This window comes from Amphimedon queenslandica, unplaced genomic scaffold, assembly GCF_000090795.2.
Source record: "Amphimedon queenslandica unplaced genomic scaffold, v1.1 AMPQUscaffold_13132, whole genome shotgun sequence".
Classification (NCBI taxonomy): domain Eukaryota; kingdom Metazoa; phylum Porifera; class Demospongiae; order Haplosclerida; family Niphatidae; genus Amphimedon; species Amphimedon queenslandica.
In genome coordinates, this window is record NW_003546632.1 from 26,900 (window position 1) to 50,633 (window position 23,734).

The following is a 23,734-nucleotide window of genomic DNA, read 5'->3' on the forward strand; positions in this document are numbered from 1 at the left end:
TGATATCTGTTCATCATGTGGACGCCAAATAGAAATAATGTAGTGAAAGAAATTGGCAATCAATACTTGGGAGTGCTCGAACAACTTTTGGAGGGGCCCAGCCCCCCATTGCCTCCCCTTGAATCTGCCTATGATTATGAAGAGTAAAGTGAGAATAATAGGGCAGAATGAAAACAATAATAGGCAAATTTTTGAAAAATTCTGAAAAGAGTGATAGATAAAAAAGATAGTCGGTACACCCCTAAGCTGGTTGCAGCAGACATATTTGCATGCTTTACTAACCATTTTTACTATTTACCCTGCCTACTTCTAATGATAACAAGCCTCCACAATAGCCCTGGACAAACTCTAGAAAGTACTAAACCTATCTCTGGACAACTGGCTGGTTAATAAAAGAGAACTGGGTGGCCTGACCACTTTTACAGGCAGATTGCAACTGTTGCAATCTCCTATTTTTATTTGCGCAAATAGCGGGCAGGTCCTTGGAAATAAACATGGTGGACTGTTGCTTACTAAGCTACTAATACGAGATCTTTTCTTAATCTTGTAAAAGAATTCATGGAAAGAACTTTTGAGAAGGACAAAAGACCTGTTTTTAATGTTTCGAAAGGTGCTATAGCTTCACATAATGATTGGTGCAAGTGAATCAAAACTTTTGTTGAGTTTTACAAAGATTATTGCCATAACCAACGTGGTTGAAGTTAGATGGCAGTCTAGAGCTCTGTCCCCTAGACTCACTTATATTTCTTCGTTGTTGCTCTGCCGGTCATAAAATCTTTTAAACTGGCCACAAAAACAGGTTAGAACCCTCTGTTATTGTGGTTTGTTCTCTGGATATCACTAGTTTATCATTATGGCTGGTACAAGTGCATATATCACTGATTCTAATTCGGAGTTGGCTCGTAAACACACTCTGGGTTGTAAAGAAGACAAAGACAAGTCCACTAAGAGGCCCTATTAAACAACAAGTACAAGTTCTTTAGTCCACTGTGTTTGTACCCCTTAAGAAGACATTGAAAATATAGCAGAATGTGAGTCATGTAGTCAGTGGTGCCACTATAAGGCTGCGTTTACACTACTCCACTCCATTGAATCCGAATAGTTTTTGCTATCACTGATTTTAGGTGTTTACACTAATCCACCAGCTGCATTTTCCTTTGAACTTATCATTCGTTTACAGATGTATCCACTTAGGTATTTGTTTTCAAATGTCTCTGGATAAATAAGTGTTTTTATGTGTTATAGTGTAAACGAAAGCTGTACCTATGACAAAAAGTCTTTGTTTTTCAATGAAACCGGAGTAGTGTAAATGCAGCCTAAGTGAATTGGGCTACCTCTTTAGTGGCCTCGTCCCACCCCTTGTGCGACCTTTCTGTATCAAGTCCCTCTTAATATGGCTGTCCAATATTGAATCTGAAGTGAAAACCCTATCTGTTGGCGTCTCCTTTTTGCATGAGACCACAGAGGACAGGTGCCAATCTTTGACTATTCCTCTAAGGGACGTGTCTAAGTCCATACAACCTATCTGCCAGTCCCTCAACTGTTCTATCTCAGCGAATCCGCTGAGTAACTCTGATGACATCTCTTCTGGCAACTCTCCTTTGCCCCCCAATTACTATGGCTGCCCTAGAGGCTGGATACAGAGTCGAGTCACTCCTCAAGATCGTTCTTGCAACCTAATCATTTCTGGTATCCCTGTGTGTCCTCAAGGTACTAATACAATGACTAGGGCTATTCAAGACCAGGAAAGAGTATTGTCAGTTCTATCCCCCCAACGTTCTTCCTTCTCAAGTAATTCCCTGAAAGATCTGTTTTGTCTTGGTAAGTATGACAGGAATTGTTTTCGGTCTATCATTGTAAAACTACGCAGATCTCATGACGTTACTGTCATTCCCTCAAATAAGAGGCAGCTGGAAGGCTTTCCTAACATTTCTATTTGCCCTGACCTATCTCCTAGTGAAAGGAATGCCAATGCTATCCTGGTAAGAGAGCACCGCTCAATAATTTCATCCGGAGTAGATTCTGCTAGTATTAAGATACGTCGCAATTGTATTTATCTTGGTCCTCGGTTACAGGGAAAAGTGATCAATGCTTCATTTGTCTCTGAATCTACTACTCCCCCTCAAACTGACAACTCTGATACCCTTACCCAATCTGTCACTCCTCTCACTCCACCTACCCAATGTACTACTGCTTTAGCCCCTTCCTGTGTGTCTGGTGTTGCCTCTGCTCCACCTGCTTTATCCAGACCCACTGCTACTTCAGCCCTACCTCCCTCCTTTGGATCCCCATCCCTCCACTGCTACTGGTACATTCCAGTAGGTACACCCACCCTCATGAGTCTCAGGAATGCACACAGTCTTGCTAAAAAGCATTCCTTTTCCTAGTCTATAATATATACTTCGGCATTGTCTGTGTCACTGAGACCTGGCTGTCAAAAGTACATTCTTGACAAAGATATTATCTCATGACTGTGCACTATACAGAAATGACAGAGGCTCTCATGGGAGTAGGGTTATGATAGCAGTGGCTAACAATAACCATCTAAACTTGTTCCAATGAATTCTAATACAGAAATGGTCACAGTGGCTTTACTTAACTTGACAGTGTTACTATTATTCCTCTACATAGCTCCAAAGTGCAGGAAACAGTATCACTCTGATGTTCTCACCTGTATTGAATCTGTCACCTCTGGCAACTTTTGTGTTATTTTTGTAGGAGACTTTAATTCTCCCGATATTAACTGGCACTCTCTTGCCTGTTTCTCCCATTCTCTTTGTGACCTAACTTTTTCCCTCAATCTGAATCAATTGATCACTTGCCCAACGCATATTCATGGAAACACACTAGATCTAGTTCTGACAAACTAAGACAGCTTAGTTAATGGCTTACAGGTTGACACGGCCACTTGCTCAAATATCTCTAATCACTTCCTAGTGACTTTCTCTATCAGCATTGCCAACCAATATGTAAAACCTGTGAAGCATACAATTTACCACTACTCTAAAGCTGACCTTGATGGTTATTGTTCCAACTTGGTCAGTTAGTCATTGCCCCCTATAAATATAAACACTATGTGGTCCTTCCTAAGAGATACGCTCCTAAATGCAAGATGGATGCTCATTTCTTGTACCCGTTTCATGTCCAGAAATTTCCCTCTGTGGCTCATGTCAGACATTTCTCACTCTTTAAAGTGTATCCGCTCTCTACACAGAAGGTACTATCTCTACTCTACAGACTCTCTGTTATCTCGTATCACTCACAAAGAGTCACATCTGGCTATGAGAATTACCTCAGCTAAATCGGAATATGAGGCTACCCTGGTTACTGCCTTCTACCACAGCCCCCAATTGTTATATTGTCACCTGAGGAGGTTCGCTAGTTCTCCTCCCATACCTGAGTCTGTTTTCTGTAACGGTACAATGTCTGTTGATGCCTGTTCTAAGGTTGACCTATTTAACTCTGTGTTTACTTCTACTGATTTTCTTCTTCCTCCAATGGACCAGCTTCCTACCCCCTCTAACGAGCTATCATCAATTGACACCTCTTGTAAGGATGTGTATCTAGCTCTGATGTCACTCAACCTTAGCAAGCCTTTTGGTTATGACTAACTTAGCCATCGTTTTATCAAACTTCGTTCTGGTTTTATTGTACAATCTGTTACAAGTCTTTTTCAGGAGTTCATTGTGTATGGCTGTGTCCAAGATGAATGGAAAAGCCACAAGATAACCCCAGTTATTAAGGCTGGTGATAGACACTGTGTTGCATTTCACTGTGTATTACGTTGAGACATTCTTGTTGAGGAATGGACAGATATAAACTGACTACGTTTTCGTTATCATTTTTACTTCTCTAATTTCTATATTCTTCAAAATCTGTATTAGTTGCGTTGAATTCTTCATGTAATCAGTATGTGACTGGGCCAAAGGCTGTAAAACGTGGTCAACAATATGAGCTGTTCGTGACAGTAATGAGTCTACAAGGGAGATGATTCGTTTCATAAGTGGAATACCTTCTTCATTTAAAGGTTTATGAATTTTTGGGAGACCATAAAGTTTAGGTGTGGTATGGTGTGTGGTGTCTGGAGGTATTGGTACAAACGTTGATGTGGTGCAAGCCGGTTCCTAAAATTGAGTAGAACATTTTCTACAAATTTTTTTATATTACTACTTGGAAACTCCACTACTCTGATGTAAGTCTTGGACGATTGATGGATAAGGCATTGAGTAACAAAATCTTGTGAATTAAGGATCACAATTCCTAAGTTCTTGTCTGCTGGTTTGATTGTGATGGCTGGGGACAAGAGACTTCTTAGTGCTTTGTCTTCCTTTCCAGATGCATTATGCTTTTTTTGGTGATGTTGCTTGTTTCATGTGATGATCAAGTGCTACTTTTGTGCCTTCGATGCAGTCTTCCACTGCTCTGTTGCTTGTTATAAGATATGGGTTCTGATCTTTATTGGAGTCGTTCTTTAGAAACTTCATTCATCTGTACAGAATGCTGTGTTCATGTCTGAATCATCAACTGCTGTTGGTGCTGCTGTGTAGTTTGATACTGCTATGCGTCTGAGGGATGTGCTGAAAGAATCATACAATGTTAAAAATGCTGGATGTTCTTGAAGATTAAATACTGGTCGAGTAGAAATTGACACGACTTCGTTCAATACATTTAAATGAACTTTGGTTAACTGAAAATGACTAAAATTATGTACTATGTTCTTTTGAGGAAAAGAGGGCTCTAACGTCAGGTGATTTTTGGGTGCCACTGTGGATCTCATACTAAAAAAATGATCCATTGTTTCCTGTCTTTTACTTAACTGGAGGTCTGAGGCAGATTGTTTCCTCTTAGCAGGTCCCAAATGTCTGGAGACACTTCTACTAGTGGCTGCAGATGTTTCCATGCTGTGTTCTTTCGGTTTAGATGGTTGGGGTGGAGTGATTTCTTGCCCGGGAGTATATGACAGTAGCTCACCCTTCTTTATCTCAAAAGTAATTGTGTTTACTTGTATTATTGTCTTTAGGTTCTCCATGAACAACTTCTTATAATCATTTCAGAAGGATTTGTTGATTGCACTATTACTCACATGGTCTATGACGGCTAGGTGTCATGGCAAGTACTCTGGGGGTATTGTTTCAAATTGAGTCATCTTTTTCCGTTCATATATGATTTTTTTTAAGTTCCTTATGCTCTCTCTTAGTATTGCCCTTTTGTCCATTGATAAAGATAAGCACAAGTGCATAACTAAATGACTATTTTGTTTCTTCACTTTTTTCACACATATGTATTATGTACATGTATTTTTCCATATTTTAATTCAAAAATTTCTGATTTTACATGTGCTACATTGTGGAATGTGTAAGGCCATTTTTGTATTGTATGAGCTACATGTACATGCATTTATTAGCTTTTGATTTACTATTAAGTACCAGGTTTCTTTAATAAATACCACTTCTAATGTTTAGTTTGTACCGGCGTGTGTGTCTAAATTTCTTTAATTTGTTCTGTATGATATGGTAGACAATAGATAAATGTTATTATGTTAAGGCTGTACTACTGTCAGTGTTGGTATGACTTTTTTGGTGAATGCACTGAGTGCCATGGAAGAAGTGTCCATTAGGCTGAGGATACATTTACATTAAATAATAGTGTCATCCGTGCAATGAAAAGGCCTGGTTGAAGGACTTCTTGACCCACATAGGTAGTGCTAAAACAATAGGCTTGTTGGCCCTTCAACAGCTCATTGCTCCCTAGGACATGGGCCAAGGACACTACCTCTTAGACATTGACAGAGCCTGCTTTCACTAGGGTTGAAGCCGATGTTCGCTGAAGGTGACTTCACACCTCTTCCTACCACCGTTTCTTGGGAATTGAGATATTAAAAATATTATAAATAGTATGACAAAAATGAGAACACTGCGCCCAACTCATGTTGATAGTCAGACGTCAGTGTTGGCCACAGTTGGTTGATTCTCCTAGTCTGTCTACCCGGCTAGACTTGTTTCCAGGCTATCTTCCTTGCATTTTGCCCGTTGACCCCTGTTCACGACTCAGAGACACCAATTGTTGTCATACCGTGCGACAGTAATATGTGTGTGTTTAAAGGAATTGATAAATATGCATGCAAGCTTTAGGTTTAATTACTAATTGGGTGTAGTTTGTGGAGGGACTTACGTACATTCAAATTGTGGTTCAGGGCTGCCATGGCAGACAGGTGGCATGCAGTCTGGCCTTAAGAACCAGAACTGGGATTTAAATTACATTTATGGATCCAACGTTCACCTCTCTGCCTGCCCTCCACACCACCACTGTCCTTTTAAAGGTATGAATGTTGATTCATAGGGGACTTGGTTTTGGGGGTTAAAACTTTGTGCTATAATGTGTGTTGGCAGGAGATGTGCCTTACATGTACCTTTATTTATTGTACAAGAGTTGTGGGTAGCTAGAATTAGTGTACGCACAATGTGTATTCATACACTTAACAGAAACTTGAGCAAAGACTTTGTGTCGCAGTAAACATAGTAAGACCAAGGTGTATGTGAGGTACTCTCCATTATGTAATCATAGCTCTATCAGCTTGCTTGAGACAAAATTAGCACCATGTGCTTTAATTTTTATGCGTCAACTATTAATTAGGGTGTGGTCTGGTTTGATACTACATTAATTATATTGCCATTTACATTAAGTGGGGAGTCTAAAGGACTCAAGTCAAGTGCATGTACTTTAGCTGTTAGAGATGTGTTGTGCTGAATGAAAGGAAGAGGGAGAGAGAGAGAAACCCCAATGGGGCAGGGACAGATGGGGTCCCACCCCTGTGGAGACCCCATCTGTTTTACCCAGACCATCACATTATATTACTATTTAAGGTACAACGGGCTGAACGCACAATTTAGATTTCGAGACACAAATTGTTTTCTTTATACTTTTTCTACAATATATATATTATAATTTTTTAAATTTTCTTCTCAATAGTGAGATGCAATAAACTTTACTAAACTTTGTAAAATGGATAAAAATTGATTAAAAAATTCTTGAACATGATGAGAGTACTTTAATTTTTAGTAATATCATTGTGTTTATAATATTCTTTTCTATTGATGTGTGTTGCATCATTTGGCAAAAGTTTTTCAAGTTTTGCAAAGTGGGCTGCAGTCTCTCAAAGTTTTGTTGACTTTCAAACATCAGTGTATCACAAAAGCATTTACTGCCTACAAACTTGATTGAGTGTTTGCCTTCATTATGCCACGATTGCAAGCTTTAGAGCTTCGTAGAGCCTGCATTCACCAGATGAAACAGCTAAATAAACAATAGTCAGGAAATACATACTGATGGCCATTTTTATTAATGATTTGACTAATATGACGTCATAACTTAACCCCACCTTGCACTTAACTTTTCCCGCCAGTTTTATCATATACAGAGGTATCCAGAAATGACACAAGATCAAAGATGGCGTATAAAGTATGAAAAGTTATGCAGGAATTTTTTTAATATTTAAAGTTAAATGATCTGTAACTTCTAAACAGTGCCAGGTAAAAATTTAAAAATAGCACAAGTTGTACAACTTTTTCTTTACTATAAAATGGCAGCAATTAAAAAAATATTAAAATTTTATCCAAAAGTACTTTAAACAGTACTGTATATTATTTATTTTGTAACATTTGTCTCCCTGCTAGTTTATATTAAGACCCGTGGTTGCAATGTGTTCAGTTTGTTGATCCAAAACCTCTCTGAATTTTCCAGGTTGTTGTATGATGAGGTGTCTGTGATTTGGACTTTGAGATTGTCCATGCTGTGCTCTTTCAGGTTAAAATGCTTGCTGATATATCTTGACTGCTTTGTTTTTATGCTGGATCGGTGTTGATTGATGAGGTCCCTCAGTGTCTTAGATTTTTGACCTACTTACTGCTTCTTACATTTAGAACATGTAATCAGGTATATTATGTTACTGCTATTGCATTGAAATAAGTTATGGATGTAAAAAGATTGCTTTGTGACTGTGCTCTGAAAAGAGTCATTAGGCATGAAATGTTGGCATGTTGTACACCTTGGTTTATTGCATTTCTGTGGTTTTTATTAATGGAGTAGGGTGTTGTTACCTTATGACGGACAGTTGTTACGTTTTAATTTGCGATTTTTTCAATGTCTGTGCCTGTTGCTCTGTGGCGACTTTTTACAACAAAGTCTTTAATAGTGTGGTTCCTTAGGGATATAAAAAGTGGTGGATCAAAGTATTGCTTGAGATTGTATGCTTTAAATTATTTCTCTTAATAGATGGAATTTTGTGGTGGTCTGCGATTGAAAATTGGTCGTCACATTTGCTGAGGTATTCAATTGGTGTGGCCTTTAATGTATACAGCTCTTTTATTGTAGCTCACTTTCTGTAAAGCTGACTTTATAAAGTTGAGTGGGTACTTTCGTTTCTGTAGTCTTTCACTAAATTTACTTATGTTCTCTTTGTATTTAGCCTTGGTAGAGTTGGTATGCACGTATCTAACTGCCTTGACTATTATTAGTCCTTTAAATGTTGACTGTGGGTGGTTGAAGTTGAAATGTAAATACTGGTATAGGTTTGCTTCTTTCTGATAGTGGTATTGCTTAGTTTTCTTGTAATATTAAAGTTGTCGTTCTTGTATACTGTGATGTCCAGAAAATATACTGATAAATTGGCACTGGTTGATGTGAACTCAATATTTGGGTGGTATTTGTTCAGAAATGAGAGGAAGGATTCGAAGTCCAAGCACTTTGGCCATACCATGAAAATATCATCAATGTATTTTTTAAGGAGCAGAGATTTGTTGGTGGTGGTGAAGAGAAACAGTTCTAACAGCACTGACATGAATATGTTTGCAATTGTATGGAGACTCTCATAGCCGTGCCTTCTACTTTTAAAAATATTGCCTATGAGAATTCGGAAAAATTAATTATTCATGTTTATTGTTAGTAAGTGGGTGATGAGATTAGGATCGAAGATGAGGAGATTACTGTGGTTGAACATTTCCTCATGAATTGTTGTTAAACATTCTTGTTGTGGACTCAACGGGTATAAGCTTTTCACATCCATTGTGACTAAAGTTATGTTTTCGGGAAATCTTTCATTTTCTACGATGGATATTAATCGTGTTGAGTTGTTAAGAAAGTCTTCATATGCTTGTGCTACAGGCTGCAGTACATGGTCCAGAAACTTGGCTGACTTGGAGAGCAGAGAGATAGTATGGGCTACAATTGGTCTAATTGGTGGCAGTCCTAGTTCATTTTGTAGTTTGTGGATTTTAGGGAGTCCATAAAATTTGGTGTTTGGTGGTTTAGGGCTGGTTGTAAGAAATGGTTGAGTTTTTTGGAAGGGAGGAGATGTTCTTAAACTTAACAAGTAAATAAAAAAAATTTCTATAAATACGAAAGAGTAGGGTTTTCAAAAATTAAAAGAAACAAGGGGGTTGAGTTAAATAATAATAAACTTTATTTAATAAAAATTTATTTATTCATGAAAATAATACAAAAATTTCAAACCCTACTTTGCAGAAAATGATAACGTGGCGAGTCCATGTAATTACAATTTCTAACATGTATATATATTAATATTTTAAATTTTCAATATTGTACTGAATCCCAAAATTCAAAGAATGCTTTAGCCTATTTATAATTTAGATTTTTTTAATGCGATGACACATTATTCAATCACTACTAGCTGAAAAGTCTTATTTATATTTATCACAATAATTAATTTACATCATAGTATTGTAGTAGAGCAATCAATAGGTACAGAGGCATAATTATTATTAAAATTCTATTTACATTGTAGTCTGCCTGTTACCATTTTCTGCAAAGTAGGGTTTGAAATTTTTGTATTATTTTCATGAATAAATTATTTTTTATTAATTAAAGTTTATTATTATTAATCGAACTATTAATTATTATTATGGTTGAACTCAACCCCATTGTTTCTTTTATTTTTTGACAACCCTACTTTTTCTTATTTATAGAAATTTTTTCATTGCTTGACTAAGTAATTATTAATTAATAATCCTTATTGATAATAATAATTTTTGCCTTAGGTATCAGTTCATTAATGGAAGAAAAGAATTTTGAAATAAGAACCATAAGAAGACCTACCGCATTATAAAAACAGTTTTTAAATTTTTGAATCATTAATTATATTCATAGCCTAACTCATAACTATTAATCATTAGTTGTCATTACTAAGATCTATGTCCGGTTCTGAAACTATTTAAGTTTACATTCAGCTTCAGTTGCCACTTTCCCGCTCACAGCTCTCAAACTTTTCCGCAGTTTACAAGACCTGCATTGTGGAAATACACATTAATAGACCACATGAATACATTCAATGTGCAAACAATTATTTTTGTATGGTTAATGGCACACAATAAAAGATGCATTGGCAAGCATTCATTTGTATTGACTAAAGAAAGTACTTACTGTGGCCATTATTAATGATGTAATCATCAAGCTAATATACAGTATGTAACCTAGAATCATAACCTTTAACAAAAATACATAAGACATTTTGCAATACTCTCTGTCTTACTACATATTCCATTGCTAAGACTACAATAATATGAAACCTATACAGATGTAAACTGGCACCTACTACTGCATGATACAACTACTGATCAAGGAGCTGCAACAAAACATTAAGAAATTAATTTAGTTTTTACAATCTAAATCCAGAATTGCCTTTAATTATATTCCACATTCCAATATCAAGCAAAAGTATTGCTGAATCAGCAAATCATTTCCACCTGTAAAGCATTGTAATAGAAACATCAAAAGCAAGCAATGTAAACTCACAGGCTAATAATAACAATAGCACTTACCAATCACATCAAACCTCTCTTTAACAACACATTGTAGTCCTAGTGCTAAGTACATAAGTACCTATAAAAAGTATGTATGTGACATACTAACTAATAATGATAATGGTAGCATCTACAATGTTTTTGATTGGATCATATATGGCATGTATTTTAGACATAATATTGCTTACTAATGATATCCCTCATTTAAGATACTTTCATGACCTCCATAATATAAAATAACATTGTGCACATGAAGAATTTCCAACATGCAAACAATATTTTTTGTTAATGTGAACATGCACATATTTACAACAATCATCAACAAAAGATGCGCAACATCAGCTGGCAAGCATTTAATATGTGCACAGCATTGATGGCAGCATCATTCAAATGCGCAACATCAGCCAGCAAGCATTAACTTAATAATGCGCACAGCATTGATGGCAGCATTATGCGCAACATCAGCTGGCAAGCATTTACATATATGTAATGCGCACAGCATTGATGGCAGCATTGACATGTATGATGATCATTAATATATGTACCAAATCACGGTTTGAATGATACTACATGTATAATGAGAACTTTTATTGTTACTCTTAATTTTTTCTGGTCCTTCAAAATTTGTCAGCAGCGCCTTTGATCCATAAGCACCTGATATTTGTTATAAACATGTAGTACAAGCCACAAACAAGATCGGGAATTGATAATGACAGCTTCCTCCCTTCCTAACCCTCTGTCCTACATAAATGATAGTCACACAAAATTAGAACTCTAATGAATAGTAAACCTCTTTCACACCCTCGCCCTGTCCATAATAGCAACAAGTAATCAATATTCACTGTTATACATTGATTAATCCCACATCCTGAATGCAGTTTGATCACTTCATACTGAGCAATAATGGGTGGACATGCACCTGGTTTTCACACACACTCACATTACACATGCAGTGAAATAAAAGTCACATTAAACAACCAATGTTTTAAAGATGAAGGACCTCCCATTCACCATACCCACTTTCCATCAACAATCAATGCTTTAAGAAATATTAATAGACTTAACCAGTGGCGTAGCTGAGGTAGGGCATGAGGGGCCTGGGCCCTACCATCAAAGTGGCCTTATAATTATATTCATTGAAATTATAACCCAAAAGATTATAGTCATTGTTCTTACAATAAGAAATGGGTGGCTGATAACCACAGCTCTTTAAGAAGCTATATACAATGATAATTTCACTCTGATTTCGCTCAGCTTGCAGGAAAATGCCTCCATTTTGTTATGCAAAAGGGGTGTGGCCATAATCACGGCGCGCTTCGCGTGCCATTTTGTCTCCTTGCCTTACCGTCTCCCAAGGTCCAGCTACGCCCCTGCACTTAACTGCTTGGAAATGATTAGTACCAACATGCTTCAAATACAAAGCAGGTGTAGTAGTATCTCAAGGAATGCCATACAACTCCTGGGTTCCATATCTAGCCCAGCCAACAAAAGTAGGAGTGAGTGAATATGAATATATGGTATACCTAATAATGCTATTAGTGTAATAATCTCTGTGTCAGTGGCCCACACATAATTTCTATACATTTTTGACTTATTTATGTAATCATATATGCTTGAATATCTGGTTGCACTTAATGTACTATTAAACAATTCTTCTTCAAAGTTTGGCATATTACTAACAATAGCTTTACGTTATTCATAATGCTGAGAAATTGACCCAGTAATGAGATATAAAAGGGCATAAAATAAACACTTCCCATAACCAGGGACATCAAGAGTACTATTAGGAACTCTTTCATCAGACAATGGTCTTGTCGGACTGCCAGGTAAGATTCTAGCAGATGTTACAAACTTAAGGTTCAATATCTCACACCACCTGCTTTGAACTTCTTCATTAGCATGGTAATAAACATAATCCCTTTGTCTTCTCTATACATTAGCTAGATTGAGAGGGTCTTCATAAGTAAAGATGACATCCAGGGGCAAATCTAGAGTTTAGATACTGGGTGGGCAAAAATAATGAGGTGTGGTCAAAAAATTTAATTAATTAGTTTTAAGGTGTGGTCAATTAAGTAACAAGTAATAACAGATAATTAGTCAACTTAGTCAAGACAAAACAATACGCCTATTCTTGTCAGCACAGCCAAACTCATTTATTATCAGTTCGTAATCTAAACTCTCTGCTATCTCCCTCTCTAATGACAAAGTTGCTAAAGCTGAAAAACGGTCTTCTGCCATCCTACTTCTTAGACAGGTCTTAATGCGTTTTAGAGCTGAGAAGGAACGTTCACTTTCCACACTAGTGACTGCTATTGTTAACGGTGCGGTACTGGGGTTCTATGATTATTTTGTTTTATTTTTAGTAAAACAAGAATAAATATTTATGCATTTTGTATGTCTTAGATTAAAAAAAACATTTCAGTTTTGCATAACAATAATTTTTCAAAATTGTGTTTCCGAAGCAATAACAATCATAATTGCCACGATTGGATACACGTGACATAATGGAAGTCACGTGAGACTTAGTAGTTCTGGTTCAGTGGTTCAGTAGTTGTTCAGTTTATCCGAGAGTTTATCTTGGTGGATCTTGTCTTCTCGAGCTTGTCTTCATATGTAAGCCTTGTAACTAGGCTGCCTAGACCTGGTCAATTCAGGCCTTTATTGTTTTTTTTTCAGTCGGCCGTTTTACTTTTTGTTTTTTCCTTTCTTTTTGCCCTAGCTCTTCTCCCCTCCTCTACCTCTCCTTGTTCAACATGGCTAGTCACGGTATTGCCGAATTACAATGTCAGAAAGAAAGTATGCCAGCTATGTTGTTGTCACTCGCATAACATATTTTTTAGAGTTATCGCGATAAAGAGAAGTAGATCTTGGAAAAATGTTTCAAAGAAACTCAAATTTGGCATGTAGTAGAGTCAAAATGTACTAGTTTTTCTTTAAAGTTTAGATTCACCACCATTGAACCTTACTGCAACCAACTATAAGTCACTGCCAAGTTTTCAAGCCTTCATTGATCAAACAGTATTTCATTACGCTAATAATAAAATCAAAGTGAAGGTGACAGTAGTAGACAGCATTCCAGTCAGGAGACAGTCATCGTGTTCAAGGTAATGTAGTGTTGATTGACAGAGTTATTAGCACAGGGCACCTTAGAAACACCCTGCCCATCCCTTTACATAAAGTGGGTGTTGCCGCACCAAGTACAATGGCTGCCAGCTATATGTATTTGAAGTAGTGAAAACAATCTAGGGAAATACTTTCCTAGTGTATATTTGTGCAGTTGTACAATTTTGCCGAATGCTTTTAAAAGCAATTTTTTTCCTTGTATTTATGAACAATTGTGCCTTTTTTATTTAGGTGTGATCAGGCTAGGAGCAGAACTAATTTTTTTGGGTTGCTACAGAGTGTACAATGGAAAGATCTTTTGCACAGTGATCCTCCGTTTACTATTGTACGTTGAAAATGCCTTTTGTTTAATGATTACAATTTTGTAGCCTGTACAGATCAAACACTTAGCAACAGCGATGAGGCAGTTAGTTATTGAAAAAACAGATAATTCCTCTTCCAAAGAATTTACTACAGTTCTTTTAGGACTAATGAAAACGTACTGGTTTTGTAATGGCCATTGCACGAATTGCAAAGTGTCAGTAAATAGCAGTATATTATTATAATGAATAGTTAGTTTCAAATAATTATGTGTGCATACCATTCATGCAACATCAAGCTGGTCTACTCATCTATACCATTTCAGTGTTTCTACTGTTTGTCATAGGCGTATTTGGACCTGGGCAAGCACGGGTGGGCAGAAATTTGCAGCCATAATTATATTAATTAGTTATTGTATTATACACAGTATTGTAACAGTGGGAGGACTGTTAACCACAACAGTTAACACTGTTAACCACAATAATTTAGCACACACCTACATATTACAAGTGTTTATTTAAGCACCAGGGCAGTTATGCATGTATCTCTTAAATTTTAAATGCATTTGCCCAAATTGTCCAGAATCAATAGTTAAAGGTATAAATAATTGATTAAATATATGAATAATTAATTAAGTGCCCTAGTAGCTGGAGAAGGCTAGATATGCCTATGCTGTTTGTAGCTTTCTAGATAGTAATGAAATAATAGATTACTTATATTTCACAATTAAGATTGACTCCAAAAGTTGTTGATGAGGTAGGGGGGCTGCAGCTACAAGTGGAGATTGAGGGGTATATGGCTCCAGTTACAAGTGACACGTCGTTTGATAGCCCAACAAGTAGCAGGTCACCCCCATCCAAATGTAGGCATCGACCACTGGTAGACTATAAAGAAGAGTCTTCAAGTGCAGTCAATAGTACAAGTGATCACGAAGTGGAAGAGTCTAGTGGATCATCACCAGATACAGAAATTCAAGCGTACACACTTGTAGAGCAAGCACCGGCCACATTTGATACTGCTTTTCTTCTAGTGAGTTCTTTTGTTATGTTGCTTTTTGATAGATTTATTGTCATCATTAGGGAATACCTGATGTTGCATTAATGAGCTGTGGTGATTCACCTATAGTAATAGTCGAGGTATAATGATTATCAGCTGGTTTAACTTCCTGTTATATTTTAGGATAAATTTATGAAGGAGGTACCTAGTCATGTTGCATTTGAGAGTGATGTGGGGCAGTTACTGTTTTATGTGAAGGGCAACCTCATTAAAACATCGTATAAAGATTCCCAACATATATTGGGAATACTGATTGAAGGAAAACAGGTATAATGTAATGGGTATTATTATAATTTTAATTTCTATTCAATTTTAGTTTCTATTTTGTCATGGAACATGGGACAGGATGAATGAAAGTCTTGAGATTGTAATATCCAAGTTTTACAACTTGCTTGATGCTGACAATTTGATATACCTTTGTCAAACCTGTTATGACGTGTTTACACTCAACAATTGATTATTCATTATTTTGCCATTAAATATTATTGTGGCTGTTTCATTTTAACACCAATTTCTGTACGTTGACCAAGGGGCATGATACTTGTGTGGGTGATTGTGATTGATCTTCAAGGGTTTCCAAGTCTACATTTAATAGTATTCATACTTCAAAGAAAGTGTGATTAAATTTTAACGCAGTACATTTAGCATCTCTAACAGCATTGCTAGAGACCCCAGGCAGCACCATGTGGAGGTAGTACTGCATTGCTGCCCAACCTTGAAAAAAATGAAACATTAAAACTTTATTAAATAGATATTACCTTTGAAGCTGATCTTTATCTTATAGCAAGATAATGTATCTATAAATTTCTTGATAATTGTACAGAAATTAAATATAAAAGGTTAATCAAATATCAAGTAAGGTTGAAGTCTACCAGATCATAAAGATTTCTTGCATTTGTATGAAATAAATATAAGTTAAAGTCAGATATATAGTGACAATTTTTATTGTGAAAGAGATTTAAAAATATGTCAAGAACATTTTTTTTGAGTTGACAGTACTGAAACATAAATTTTTTAATTGAAATACAGTTGCAGCAATAAAAATGTCATTGTCAGAAGCCCAAGTACCAAATTTGTTTAATTTTTTATGTAATATATGTGCCCTCATTGCACTGACAGCATTTTCACTATGCATGTTTGGTAATACTAAATTTGATAATTGTAATGCATTTTTTATCATAAATGTACAAATAGTTGACCTAATGAGCATATGATTCTTTTCAGTTCCAGTTACAGCTTTAGAAATTGCTCTGTAAAAACAGTTGCCATCTCCTTTTATTTTATGACAGATATAAGGAGATATTTCAGCAAGTTTGATAGTTTTAATTGGATCAGTATCTACACTGACAGTCTCCCTAGTATAATCCTGTATCAATAAAGCAGCAGAATTCATCCAGTCTGAGGAAGGTGTTTGCCTATTGCTAGAGGCATTGCATCTTTAGATTTAATAAACTCCACATCAGGAGACTTACCTCGGTTTCTAGGATTCAGTGGGCATCATCGTTCGTGTGAAGATTTTTCAATACTGCAAGTACATGTAACACTACTGATTATAAACTCTTCTAAATCACTATCAATACCAGAGCTATTGAGGATGCTACTATTATTACCATCAGAACTAGAAAGAAAGCTTTTATCATCATCATTACTATCATTTAATATTAATCCCTGATCAATTAATTTGTCATCTGTTATGCTTTTATGCACAGCTAATGAGCTACACTCCGAGCCTAAATCTTGATGAAAATCAGTTATACTTAATTTACATCTTTTCGTATTACTAATCTCCCCATCTCGTATTGCTTTTCTTTTATGAGATGATTTGGGTGTTTCCTTACCATATGTGTGACATGCTTTATGCTGCTCAACCCATAATTTACGTGCAGCTTGTTCAGGTTGCCTATGCCTTTTCCTTGCGTTTCTTCTCTTTCGCTTCACATCACACTGTTTGGCTCTTGAAAGAGATTTAAACCTAGAATCATTTAATGCTTTAAATGCTTCAGCCATACCATCAAATTTGGGTAAACTCATTCTGTCAAAAAGATCAAGTAGCCAATGGTAAGCTGGCCCTTTGTGCACATACATCCAGGACATGTTACTTTGTATAAGCCCAAGTGAAGTGGAAACATAATAGTGAAGCATCTGAAGATTTGAATTTTTTGTTCTGAACTGCAGCAATACATTATGAGATGATTCAATTACACTAGTGTGGCAACAACCTAACTCCTCATGAATAATTTGTTTTGATTTGGCAATAACAGTTTCACATGCAATTTCATATGCAAGACTATGGAATGGGCAACTTAAAACATTCTTAGTTTTATATTGCTTAACTTGACATGTAATGTCACTTTTCTTACATTTTCCACAATCACATACAGTTAAATCATGAAAGAAACATTTCCCACCATCCCATTCATGCACATTTTTGGCATGGTACTTAGCTAGTGAGCGAAGTCGATCTATAAATGCTTGTTGATCACAACCAACAGACTTAACTATAGCAGAAAAGTTTATCCTAGCTGACTTAATGAAACTATTAGTAAAACAACCAATGTCATCCTTCATGCAGTGACACTTTACTGTAGCAATATCAGGATGAGTTTTTTCAAACTTTTTAATTTGGCTCTTAAAAAAAATTTTTTTGCTTACCAAGCCTTTTTAAATGCTTTTCAGGATTTCGTGCAATGTGACCACAACACAAAATTATTCTACAATTAGGAAAATTAGAAAGCAAAGCTTTTGAAGAAGTACTGTCATTATCTTGCACATGAATGCTAATGTTTATTTTATCAGTTATAGCTTTTTTAAAAACCCACTCAGCACCAAATCCCTCTGCAGATTTTGATGCACCTTCAAACAATTCTTCTCCTGTTATATTATCGTTACCTCTTTGACTAAAATGCTTATAGTACAAAAGCCCCCCAGTTTGATAGTTTCGTAGAGTATATGTAGCATTTTGACTATAATAACCACGTGTCAACCATGCAGCATCACCACATGTCACAGCATTTTCAAAAGATCCAAGCTCGCTATCATTCTTCTGCTTCATTGATTCTTTTGCTTGCTCACACATCATTTAGTATACTCTTAACATGTGGGTACATTAAAGCCAGTGTCCTGTAATAATATTGATTTTCCTGCGCAGTACATGCCAAGACCATTTTTAAGTACTATAGCGTATTGTGAATACATTGCGCCAGAACATATAAATGCAATTTGCAGGGCAAGACCAACTGCTGTACAGTTTTCAGTCTCATGCCTAATTGAGCTCTCAAAAGCAACACGTCTCTCAGCACAACCAGTACAATCATATTGTAAAGTAACACAACCTTGTTGACCAATCATACTAGCACAAACAAGTTTTAGCTTACCATTACATAATGGTGAGGCACATTTAGATGTTAAATTAATCTGATCAACAAATTTACACATTTGGCTTACTTGACCCAAGAAGATTGAATTACCATTATGTAGTTCACCAGAGTTGCGTCCTTTAGGAGTATCCAAGCTGAAATCAGGATCATTTTGAAAATACACTGGAGTGACCTCCATTGTTCCATCTGAATTTTTTTGATTCTCCCTTTTTGGTGTAGCTGTCACTTCAGATTCAACAAAGTTTCTGTCATCATTTTCCGTCACAGTAGTAGAGGAAATAAATGTCGCAGCTGTTGAAAATCCGGTCCTGGCAGTCCACCTAACCTTGTGAAGAGCATCAAATCTTTTCCTTTGTTTCCTTCGTGGCATTTCATTTAAAATTGTGACCATAATTGACAAAAGGGCCCTTATGGCGGATTTTAAAATTGATCGTTATAATGGAAAATATCAACCTGTGAGTGCTTTGTTAGACAATCATTGTTTCTAAAAGTTTCATGGTAACTTTTTGCATCCTGTGGAGTAATTTTATGATAAATGGGGCTCAGGAAGTTGGATTTCTTAGGCTTGAAAGACAAATTTCCCTACCCGCCATAAGGTACCTTTTGTCAATTATGGTCACAATTGTTTAATTTAATTAGCAATTCACAGAGAGACTATGATGCAAATTTTGTCATCAGACAATGAGTACTGTGTTTATTCATGAAGTGGCTACTTCTTTTGCTGCAGTAAGATGGCTGCAAATGAAAATAGTAGCTTAAGGCCTTTAAGGTACTTTTGGATGAAATTTTAATTTTTTTTTAATTGATGCCATGTTATAGCAGAAAAAAAGTTGTACAACCTGTGCTTTTTTTAAATTTTTACCACGCACTGTTTAGAAGTTATAGATCATTGAACTTTTAATATTTAAGAAAATTCCTGCATAACTTTTCATACTTTATATGCCATCTTTGATCTTGTGTTATTTCTGGATACTTCCGTATATTATAAAACTAGCGGAAAAAATTAATTGCAAGGTGGGGTTAAGTTATGATGTCATATTAGTCAAACCATTAATAAAAATGGCCGCCAGTATGTATTTCCTGACTATTGTTTATTTAGCAGTTTCATCTGGTGAATGCACGCTCTACGCAGCTCTAAAGCTTGCAATCGTGGCATAATGAAGGCAAACACTCAATCAAGTTTGTATGCAGTGAATGCTTTTGTGATACACTGATGTTTGAAAGTGAACAAAACTCTATGAGAGATTGCAGCCCATTTTGCAAAACTTGAAGAACTTTTGCCAAGTGATGGAACATAAGTCAATAGAAAATAATATTATAAAAGCAATCATATTACTAAAAATTAAAGTACTCTCATTATATTCAAGAATTCTTTACTCAGTTTTCAACCATTTTAAAAAGTTTAGTGAAGTTTATTGCATCTCACTATTGAGAAAAAAATTGAAAAAATTATATGTTGCAGAAAAAGTATAAAGGAAACAATTTGTGTTCCGAAAACTAAATTGTGCGTTCAGCCCGTTGTACCTTAAAAACCTTACTAAAATGGAACTAATGATAATTATTTATTTCGCAACTGAAATTATCTCACCAAAAGAAACACAGAGTAGTTTTGATATAAACAAATTTAATTAAAAATTTTCGCATTGTAAACTAAGCATTAATTTAATTCCATATTATGAAATGATTGTATCATTGCGCACTAAAATAGTCTGTGAATTAAAAAAAAATAAATTTATGAATCAAAAAGAATTAACAGAGTTGCAAATTTATTGCAAATGAAGTAGAAGTAGACTTTTGAAATCTTGACGGCATTTTACTTTATGACCTAATGAAATGGTTAGGATAATCTTAGGTAAAACTAATATTCAAGAATAAATAATAATGCTTTAAGATCTTTGAAATTGCAATATTTTAAATCAAAACTCTGACATTGAGACTGTGCCCTTAAAGCTCTTTGTGCTAAATCATGCAGGGTGTGGTATGCAGGTTTGCAAGAATATTGGTAGTTTCTAAATGATGCTAGACTATCTCCAATCGTGCCTTTGGGCAGAGTCTTTATCAGTCTAACTTCAATCTCCAGATTTGGTTCTGTGGGAATGTTATACATCTCTGAGAAGGACTTGAGGTCTTGTAATGATAAAAAATTTGATACTGCTGGAGTACATGAAGCTATTCCTCTCATAATAGTGACATTTTGATCTTGAAACCTACGACCAGCTCAAAAAGGAACTTGTCTAGTACAGGAGAGTATAGCTCTCTCTTATACTCATCTCTGGTAGATGGAATCACCCTCCCCCCAGTACTCTCATATACAAAGCTGTCGATCAAGTGAGTAGGTCTCCTTCTCCTTCTTACTTGCACTTCAGTGTTTACATCATGCAATTTGGCAACTTCTGTTGCATAATGATACACTTTCTCCCAATAGGTATCTGTTCGATATTCTGACAGCAAAGCCTGTGTACCAGATACAAGGTTAGCAGCACGAGAAAGATCTATGTTATTGCTTTGTAGCTGATCAGAAAGCGGCGTAGTACATGATAGTATTCGATCAAATGTAATCAGGCTAATGATAAAGGAAAATGATTTGATTTGATCATATAGACCTCTAGCTTCAATAGCCTGGGTGTATTCACTGACAGATGCATCAGCTACTACACCTAAGGTAAGAAGAAGTGCATTGTATGTACGACTGACTGCGTTAACAGCAGTGTATCTGCAAACCCAACGAGTCTCTGAGAGTTTTTGTAACTCCAATGGTTGCTGATTTGGGTTACACTGACGTTGTATTTGACAAATAGGGCATGGATTTTAGAAGAAGACACTAAGACGTAGAGTGCTTCTAACAAAACAAAGAACTCAGAAGCTGTTGCTACAGACCTTACAGAATCAACCAGTACAAGGTTTAACACATGGGTGTAGCAGTGAATGTAAACTGCTAAAGGAGCAAACTCACGGACTCTTGTCTGTACTCCTGAACAGTGGTCATTCATTACGCTAGCCCCATCATATCCTTGGCTAACCATCTTATTCATATCAAAATCATAAGTAATGAGAGCCTGTTTTATGTAAGAAGATAAGCTTTCAGCATCTTGATGCTCTGCTTGCATGAATGCTATGAAATGCTCATGGACACATCCTTCTTCAATATCAACATAACGAACTGCTAGAGACATCTGTTCCTGCTTGGATGAATCTCGGGATTCATCTACTATTATACTGTAGAAACCGGCTTCCTTTACAGCTTGGCAGATTTTGTGTAGCTTTTTTTTAGCCAGTAGTGCAAGTAACTCATTCTGGATACCATGTGATGTATAAATTGCATTTTTTGGTGCATCATGAATTTTATTTTTTACTACTGAATCATGTCTACTGACTAAATCAATCAATTCCAAGAAGTTACCTCTATTTTGTGAATCTTCTCCTTCCCTGTGTCCTCTCAGTGTTATTTTTTGAAAGGCACAATATAGTAAAATTTGAACTATAGTCATCAAATAATGCCTGTTATTCTGGATTTGATCCTTCCGTGCCTGACTTAGTGTTGATCTGATGGAGCGTTGAGACTGCTGATTATTCTCAAAATCAGCCCAAGCAGCAGCAGCATTAAGATGCCTTTGTGACAGTGAGTTCTTTACCAATCGACCAGTTCGTCCTGTGGCATTCTTCCAATTTCTATATCCAATACTAATGAAGCACTCATCAGACTTGTGAATACCAGCAGAAAAGAAACGGCATGGGTAGCAATAGGCAGCATTTTTAGATAGTGAGTATTCTAACCATGCATGCTTTCAATACCACATTGAACTAAATGAACGACCATTTTCCTTATTCTTGGAAAAAGTTATATTATGTGGCTGTACTGGCTTGTCTTCTAAACCTTTTGCTATGTCACGAGGGGGACTATTAGCCACATGTCTACTTGAACAACCCTCATTGTTGTTGCTACCAAACTCAGGCTCCATATCTATTGGCTCATTTGGCTCAGACTCTGTTACTACTGCCATGGGGTCAGGCTCAGTCTCTCTGGGACTAGATTGAGTATGGGTTGCTAGATCTGTCTGGGACTCAGTTTCACTGGGTTCCACAGTGACAGCAGAGCTCTGATCTTTGTCAGTACCTATAGTTTATATCAATTACATTTATTTATTCAATCAATGCTATCTTGAGTGTCTTAATTATCTTTAGGTCTACTTGCACTGCACTGAAACAGAGTAAGCTGTTTTTTCCTGGACATATTTTACCATTAATAGTAAACTACACCTGTAATTCTAAGTTGCTCACTATTAGTCACTACAATAATTATTATACAACCAGTGTTGTACATGTGGTCAGTGGTCACAGTTTAAGGGTGGGACAGTTAATATAATGACCACAATCATTAATTTGGGTGGGCCTTTTACTCAATAATACTTTATTGAGGTGGGCAAAATATTTGGGTGGGCTTTGCCCACTCGGCCCCCCCATGATCCGCCTCTGATGACATCATCATTTTTTTTGGATTACTTGTCTTTAATTTAATGCTTGAGAGTTTTATAGATACAATCAGACCACTACTACAATCAGTGGCGGATCTGGGTACAAGTTAATGGTAGGGCTAGGAAGTGGGTGTGTCCACTTTCAACCAGTTATTTTATGGTTATGCATCTTTTGGCCATTTTTATGATGGGTTTCAACAATTTCCTCATCTATGCAGTGCTTAGAATGCTCTTGAAGCACTTGTAAGTACTCTGGTGTGGCTTTTGGTTGGCTTTATCAAAACTTGAGGCAGGGAATTGTTTACATTGCATCTAATGAATCTCATTACTGACTTCTGATGCCCGGGCCATGGCCCGTCTAGGCCAGGCCCAGATCCGCCACTGACTACAGTAGTAATTTTTTACAACACACTTGGTTTTTCCATCTTTTGGTTTACATTTAATGTTTGAGAGTTTTATAGATACAATGAGACTACTACAACTATCCTCAACTTTGACATTAAATTTGGTTTATAGGTATTTCAAATTAATTAAAACAATTTATTTATTATCTTTTTTTGAGCAAGGCAATACCAAAGCAGTATTGTCAGTA

The 23,734-nt window shown here is 36.2% G+C and overlaps 1 protein-coding gene and 1 long non-coding RNA gene across 2 annotated transcripts; both read right to left on the reverse strand.

The window, feature by feature from the left end:
• Nucleotides 1-10,149: 10,149 nt before the first annotated feature.
• LOC109585037 (uncharacterized) lies at nucleotides 10,150-10,474 on the reverse strand. The gene is made up of 2 exons (XR_002186284.1): nucleotides 10,435-10,474; nucleotides 10,150-10,297 (listed from the first exon to the last, which is right to left on the reverse strand). It is a non-coding gene; the product is annotated as an uncharacterized LOC109585037 (long non-coding RNA).
• A 9,869-nt stretch (nucleotides 10,475-20,343) lies between these two features.
• Nucleotides 20,344-22,901, reverse strand: LOC105314030 (zinc finger MYM-type protein 1-like). The gene is made up of 5 exons (XM_011407936.1): nucleotides 22,859-22,901; nucleotides 22,528-22,784; nucleotides 21,553-22,452; nucleotides 21,026-21,445; nucleotides 20,344-20,379 (listed from the first exon to the last, which is right to left on the reverse strand). The coding sequence occupies exons 1-5, from the start codon at nucleotides 22,899-22,901 to the stop codon at nucleotides 20,344-20,346; spliced, it is 1,656 nt and encodes a 551-aa protein (XP_011406238.1).
• Nucleotides 22,902-23,734: the final 833 nt, after the last annotated feature.